At 37.5% G+C, this 7601-nt stretch overlaps 1 protein-coding gene across 1 annotated transcript; it reads right to left on the bottom strand.

Annotated features, from left to right (window-relative positions):
- Nucleotides 1–1674: 1674 nt before the first annotated feature.
- ess2 (ess-2 spliceosome associated protein) lies at nt 1675–7178 on the bottom strand. The gene is made up of 10 exons (XM_042509792.2): nt 6798–7178; nt 5926–6094; nt 5722–5805; nt 5333–5502; nt 4894–5011; nt 4626–4759; nt 4353–4455; nt 4111–4220; nt 3898–4013; nt 1675–2782 (listed from the first exon to the last, which is right to left on the bottom strand). The coding sequence occupies exons 1-10, from the start codon at nt 6942–6944 to the stop codon at nt 2503–2505; spliced, it is 1431 nt and encodes a 476-aa protein (XP_042365726.1). The 5' UTR covers nt 6945–7178; the 3' UTR covers nt 1675–2502.
- Nucleotides 7179–7601: the final 423 nt, after the last annotated feature.

Below are 7601 nucleotides of genomic sequence, written 5' to 3'. Positions count from 1 at the left end.
TATAATATGCTATATTTCATGGCCTTCCATTTCTTCCCAGGATAATTTGACCTTTTTGGCCTTGTGTGAAGGCCCATGGGTCAGATTCAAAGACTGCAATTATCGTAATAATTTTTTTGAGCAAATTTTGTGGCTTACTTTTGACATCATATCGGAAATATATATTTAATGTCTTACAGCAGTGGAGCCAGACCTTTTTCCTTACGGGACCCCTTTTCCTGATATTTTTAGAATTTTCTTTGCACAGTTCTTTGTCAAACAACCATACAGGCTTCTTTTTTTGTGGATGAATTTTGTGTTTTTTCTCGTCCCTGATGCTTTGCCATTGTTCTATTAACACTTTGTTTGTTTAACTGCATACTTTTCCAATGCAGGACGGAGCTGTTTAGCAGAGACTGAAGGCATTTTGATTATAGCTTGTGCACAGGCCATCTTGGTGCCCGTATCCTGAGTTTTTTTTTTTTTTACCACAGAAATGAATGGAATGCTAATATATGGGTTTACCGTATGCATTTTAACTTATATACCTTAAAATGAAGAGGGCCTTGTATGTTTGCTGACTCTGCTGCTATTAATCACTACTGATGTCACTTAACCTTGCAGTTTTTGTCTCCATATGTTCTTGTATAGTTCTCCTATGTTTATTGTATTCTTATTTAGTTTAGCTTTTTACATACCTTATATTTTTTTGTTCACTTTCTAAAATTATCTGCACTATTGCTGTTGTTGTGCTACTGCAACAACCAAGCTTTCCCTTTGGGGATTCATAACGGTTTATCTTATCTTATTAGGAAGCATGAGTATACCATCCAACCAAGTCCATGTACATGTGAGCATGTGAAAAGGGGCTGCACACAATATAAAACAAATTAAAAAATCATATTGCGATTGTTTTGACAGATATTGCATATGTGATATAAGACATGATTATAGTAGGAATGGAATTTTTTGCAATTAATTTTAAAAAATAAATGAATAAAAGTGACAATGTGATTTTTGCTTGTGTCTGTACCAAACTAGCATGCTCCCTTATGATTTGCAGGCCAGAGCATTTCTGTAGCACAACAGTTCTTTATTTATAATGGTACGTTGTGACACATTTTAGCTTTATCAAAAGATTGCAACTCCTGTAATTTGGATATTGCACTTGGCCATATTGCAATTTTGATAATAATTTGATTAATTGTGCAGCCCTAATGTAAATATTTTTCAAGGCACATTTATCAAAATGCAAATCTGTCTAAAAACAACATTCCCCTGCCAATAACTGCTTTTGTGACAGCACCAGAATCAAGTGGACATAAGCAATATGCATATTAAACATTCACTGTTTTGTAGACATAGGTTTGAATGAGTAAGTTTAATGTCCACAGCTGAGACAAAATGATGTATAAGCCACTCCTGGATAACATCCCTGGTTATGAAAACAGTGACCTTTGAACCGTGACCCCCTGAAAATGTGAAGTCATAAATCGAGCTGCAGGGTGTGGGTGGGTGGGTGTGGGTGTGTGTGTGTCTGTGTGTGTGTGTTGACTTCTTCACACAACAAAACATCATATGATAATAAATCTGGCCGTAGGAAACCCTGTAACCTCTAATGCTTCAAAAACACAGACTGAGGGCATGTTGGGTATTTTCAAATCACAATAGTACGAATAGACGTGCATTTGAAGCTTGCTTGAAAAAAGGTTTATTTATTATTCACGGTTCTGTTCTACTACCAGCAGGAGGTAGAGCAGAACTATTGATGAGTGTGTCATCTGTTGATACATGGTATTATACTTTTGTAGACCTCTTACCGTCAAAAAAGCTCAGTTTTATTATCGATTTTCAGAAAAAGGTTGCACAGATTTATGATGCTGAGTCCAGCTCTGCCTGTACTGTTTTTCCAATATATGGCAAAAAGAGACATTCATCATTTACTGCCTCCAGTGAGCTCTCTAACTGAAGCTCTGTTGTCCTTTTTCCATTTTAACACAAACACAAAAGTTTGGGTAATTTCTATGGTGCAGAGACAAACACTGAAATGCCATGGCAGCATGTATGGAGAGCTGGGAGGTACATATCTACTGAATGCTGTGAGGTGAATCCTCATTTGTGTGTTTGATTTCCAGAAACAGTTACTGAATTATATTGACAAAATATAACCATGTGCTGCTGTGTTTGTGACAGGGATAACAAATGTTTTTTAGAACTAAAACAGCTGTACAAAAAATTCTAAAACCTTACATTTGGGATTAAAAAAAAGAAAAGAAGATAAACAATTAAATAGAATTTGGACATTTGACAGGCACCTACATAAACCCATCTGTGCTGAAAATGTAACAAATAAATCCTTAAAAACTCCTCCGTTGTCTGTGCATGTCTTTATCCAGTCGCCCAGCTGAAAGCTGTACTCTTTCATTTGAGAAAACTGGGTCTGGACAGTTTATAATTGAGTTTCCTGTATTATAATATGTCTGTTTTGTACAATCCCAGCCAGCAGAGAACAGCTTCTCTTACTTAAAAAAAGTCTGAGGCTTTCCGTCTCTTGGGAAGTTGCAGCAGATTGTCTGTGAGTGATGTAAGGTCCTGAGAGCTCGGCGTTTTGGCTTTGTTTGGTGTTGGCGTTCCTGAGGGAGTCGATGGGCCACCAAAGGGACTCTTGGATCCAATGACTCTATGCGAGGGCGATGGGGTGTAACTCGCTCGCAGTGCTTTGTCTGTGTATTTGCTAGATGTCCTGTTCACAAGCCTTTGCAGGGCGGGGGTGAGGGCTGGACTCAGACCTTTAGGTGTAAGACTGTAACACAAAGGTTGATGCAGTCAGTTAGTTCATGATGCTGTTGTATCAATTCCTTCACACCTACACTTATAAAGAAAAACAGTAGCCTAAAATTAGTTAAAGAGCACCGATAACATTATTTTTCAGTTTCATACTTGTATTTTGGGTTTCCACTAGAACATGTTTACATGTTTTAAGGTAAAAAAAAACAAAAAACAACACTTTATTTTACACATATTGTCTGTGCTGGATCACCTGTATTCACTCTCTGGCTGAAACACCATGTTTTAGTGCCCGTCTCTTTAATCCCCCCTGCTGAAAAAGCCCAATCTGCTCTGATTTGTCAGTTTCCAGGTCTTACACATCTGTGCTCTCAGGGCCTCTGAGTCTGCACCATCACTGCAGCTGGGGGAACGACTGTAATGGAGTATATTGGTACTTTCTACCATGAAAAGTCACCAATAAAAGCTTCTTAACCCAGCAACACAACTGTACATGTTCCAAAAGGATTCAGACCCAAAGAGTGTAATTAAAGATGATCAATGTTGAAATTCACACATTATGGAAATGTCCTTTGGTTTGTCCCCTGCAAAAAAATGTTTTGGATTATATTGATAAATGGCTAGACTGTGAACTGCCCAATCACCACAACTATGTTGCATCACAAAACTGCCAAAACTGTAGTGCTGAATTTAAATACATTTATATTTATAATACTTAAAACTGGCCTGATAACATGTGCCCGTATGATTCTAAGGTGTTGGAAGGAGCCTCAAACTCCTACACTGAATATATGGAGAGTTCAAATGATGGAAACTATTGCCTACAAAAAGATGTTGGGAGGACTTAACTGGAAAAATGACGGTTAAGGAGCGATTGGACAGTTTCAACATACATATGTCTGGACAGAACCATGTAAAGACACAGATGATATTTAATGCCTGGCACATTACTGTGACTATAAAAGCTGTCTTCTTTGTATAAATGTCTCTAAATGCCTCTTAGTTTACCTGCCTGTTTGTTTGTTTTTGTTTTTATTTGTCGTTGTCTCTTTCTGTTTCTGATATTCTTGTTAATCTTTTTTTTTAAATTAATTATGAAAGAATAAGAGTGCAAAAGTTAAAATGTCTTACCTTGCCAGGTTTTCTGTGACTTTTCTCAATGCCTCCTGTTTTTTTGCACGATTTTTAGCGGCAGCTTCATTGGCCATTTTTAATCCTAGCCTTTCTCGTCTTCCTGGTTCTGGAATCTTGTAGAAACAAAATATATTCAATATCAACATTTTATAACTCAACAAAGAACCAATTATTTACCGGTCGTTATAGCTACCACTAAAGGTTCAATACCTTAAATGATGGACCATGATTCCTCTCAACATATGGGGTGTCAGATCCATCCAGACGAAATGGGGTGCTCTCGATCTCACCCCAGGTCATGAGAGGTGACTCAGCTACACCTGAAGGACAGAAACTGCTTCAGAAGTCTTCTCCAAATGTAGGTAGAGTTGTTTAATAAGCTATTTAAGGAAACATTTAGTTTCACTTGTCTCAGAACTGTTTCCGTGTTAAGGATTTGAAGACCCACTTACCAGGTGCAGGGGAAGGCATCGTTTCAAATCCATATCCATTCACTGTTGGGGATTCATGTGGGATGAGCTCTTTCCCATCAGGACCTACTTTACCCTGTTTGAACTGGACAAAAAAACACAACACATCAGCTACATCACTCTTGAATTAACACTTTTATTCAACTGGAGAGCAAACTGTCACACAGAGACTATTACATCAAAATTATGGGGCACATGAAGGGCAAAACAAAACTACATCAATGTTTTTATTGACCATATATTTCTAAAATGTACCTGTGCATTGAGTGCTGCAGCCTGCTGAATCTGGCTTTTGTTAAGAGCTTTGCTGAAAGGGTCACCAACAAAGCGTGTGTTCTTGTGAACTACCTCCCGTGGCTTCTTAAATAAAGCATCATCGTCTTTAACACCTGGAATAAAACAAAACCAAAAAAACAACACAGTGATCCATTTATTCTCTCACAACTGAATTTGATCATTTGCATATTGTCAGTAAGGAATTATGACAAAAGAAAGAAATTCAGTCCAAGTTTAGGCCTCTTACCTTCTGGATAATACATCAAGGCATTCTTTGCTTTGTACTCCCATGTCTCAAGTCCAGCTTTGGTATTTTCGAGAGCTGCTTTCTCCGCTGATGGTAAGGCGAGGTTCTCTTCATGGCGCTGAAAAATATCAGACGTGTTAATGTTTGTTTGTTTTTTCATGTAGTCCAGGAGTGTACTCAATAACTGATCAAATGCTACTGCAAACAAAATCTTGCACCCCTCATAACCATCAAACATATTGTTTGTCTTACATGAGTAAACAACAAACTGCAATATGACAAAAATTTACATGTACCAATTAAGTCAAAAGCAATTTACTAAAAAAATCTAATTTTGATCCACTTATATTAATTCTATGATCAAGACACTTGTAACTGTCTAGACATTTCATTAACTGATTTGGATTCAATTTAATCTTTTAATTCTGCTCATACACACCTGTTTGTATTCAGCCTCAGCCTCATATAACCAGGCATGCCTCAGCTTCTCCTTGTCTTCTGCCAGATCCATTATCTGCTCAAATGATGCATTATCCTCACTGGTATTTTTAGCAAGGAAGCGATCCAGAGAGGGCAGCTCTTTCTCTTCCTTGTCATCCTCCTTGCTGTCTATTATTACAACATCAATAGAAAATTGGGTTAAATCACCATTAAGCATTTGTGAGTGAGGTCATTTATTACTGCTAAACATGTTTAAGGTAAGTTGCAGGAAAAGGGTTTTGAAATGGGACAAAGATCTTTACGTCTGCATAAACACACTAATAAAACTCAGAACATTATGTCATGTTTTCTGTTCCTCATCTTCATCTTAGAAAATATAATACATACCCCCATCTAAACCTTTACTGCCATGAGTGGCAGAGGGAGACCCTGAGCGGCCCACTGGCGTCTCAAAGCTTGCTGGTGTCACGTCTTACATACAAAGAGAAACAACAGCAAAACATGGGTGTAAAGCACATTCAGATTAAATATTTAATTCTGTCAGTGAGGTATAATAACATAGTGTTTAATTCCACTCCTCGTGCTACTCACAGGGTGCAGAGGACCGTGGCGTAGATTTTGTCAAAGATGATCCATATCTAATGGATATCTCTCTCATTCGCTCGAGGTCACCGTTTTCCTCTGCTTCAAGATAGTCCTTCTGCGCTTGCAGTTTAGTCACATCTGGGAAGAAGTCTCGCTGGATGATCTTTTCTAAACTCTGTTAGAAGTAGAGGAAAAAAAGCTCAATTGTGAAGTGGATAAGCATTTCTTAGGTTAGTCTCACTTTTACTTAATTAAATTCAATGAGCTTGTGCCCAAAAGAAAACAGTACAGTAGAACATCAACAAACTTTTTTAAAATGAGTTTCTTTGCAATTTCCCTTGTAAACAACATTTACAATTCTATAAAACAGAAGAAAGCTGCAAATTGTAACACCTGAGAAGCTGTAATTAGCCAAATTCTGATTTTGGGGGGCTTAACCGATTATTTTTTGTGAAACAACAATGTAGCCCTTTACTTTTCTGTCAATCTATTTATTGGTTAATCAAATAATAGTCTCGACTATACAGAATAGTATCATGTAATAAAGATGGGCAAAGGACATTTTAATGACACAAAATCAAATCATAATCTTACAATTGCCAAAATAATGGATTTGTTTTTCCTTAAATAAACAGAAGTGGGGCGCCGTTACCTCTGATTTGAAACGCCACTTGTATACTACTCTCGTTCAACTAAGCTATTTCACAGTAATTTCGTATAAACACGAAAAGTTATGTTTGTTAGCTACATTAAATAAATACCATGTTGACATGTTTCTTCGCTAGCATTAACCAAACACAGGGCTGCTTATGTTGTCTGATGACTACCGATAGCTGTCTTCAGATGTCTCTATAAAGAGTTGTCAGTCATTTAGTTACCTCAATGTACTCCTCTTCATCGAGGACCTTTCTCTTCAGCTTCTCCTTCCCCTTCTCCTCGGGTTGCTGGAGAAGTGCCACTGTTGTGGCCGTTACAGGGACGAGGGTCCCGGAGAGCGCTTTCCTCACGCTGGCGCTGCCCTCCATTGTGGACCCTGTTAGCCTGCTAGGCTAACGGCGACTCTTCCGATATAAATACCGACCGAATAAAAACGAAATGCTGAATTTGTACTTGAAAAAGTCAGCTAGCGTGTTTAAAGTATGGACTATATGACGTTAAGTCGACATTCAAGACTGTGTACACCTAACTGACTCAGACCAGTTGGCTAACTTACTAGCCACCGTTGGCTAACCAGCGTAAAAACAACGTACTACGTAACAGCGACGGCCCGGAGCGTTACGTCATCGGAAGTTCACTCCCGGTCAGGCAGATTTCCAGTATAAAAACAAACGAGACATCTCCAGTATAATTGTTATCATTAATTGTAACAATAATTTGTTAATGGAAGTACAGGAGGCAAATTAAAGACTTTTGACTATATGGAAATATATTCATTTATTATTTTATTTTTACTGTGGTAATTTGTAAATTGATTAATCAGAATATTTTTGTAGCAAGTGTTTCTGTGTTTTAAGGATAGACTGTATCTTAAATATCAAATACATAAATATTAATATATGAATTAAATAATATATCTTAATATATTTATTTACAGTCTATAAGACAGACCTAGTCACTTGAGAGAACATTATTGATTTTACCCTTTTGTAACAGAATCTGTGACTATAGTTTATCTGGCATAC

This window comes from Plectropomus leopardus, chromosome 20, assembly GCF_026936395.1.
Source record: "Plectropomus leopardus strain MGB_pleo_1.0 chromosome 20, ASM2693639v1, whole genome shotgun sequence".
Classification (NCBI taxonomy): Eukaryota; Metazoa; Chordata; class Actinopteri; order Perciformes; family Serranidae; genus Plectropomus; species Plectropomus leopardus.
Note: the sequence above shows the minus strand (reverse complement) of the source record. Positions and strands in the feature narration are given on the sequence as shown.

What these genes read in the sequence shown, in the direction of transcription:
- ess2 (XM_042509792.2), bottom strand. Translation starts at nt 6,944, where the DNA reads ATGGAGGGCAGCGCCAGCGTGAGGAAAGCGCTCTCCGGGACCCTCGTC. An exon ending in ATGAAGAGGAGTACATTGAG is followed by an intron (nt 6,095 to 6,797) that starts GTAACTAAATGA and finishes TACTTCTAACAG; the next exon opens with AGTTTAGAAAAGATCATCCA. An exon ending in GCCACGGTCCTCTGCACCCT is followed by an intron (nt 5,806 to 5,925) that starts GTGAGTAGCACG and finishes TTTGTATGTAAG; the next exon opens with ACGTGACACCAGCAAGCTTT.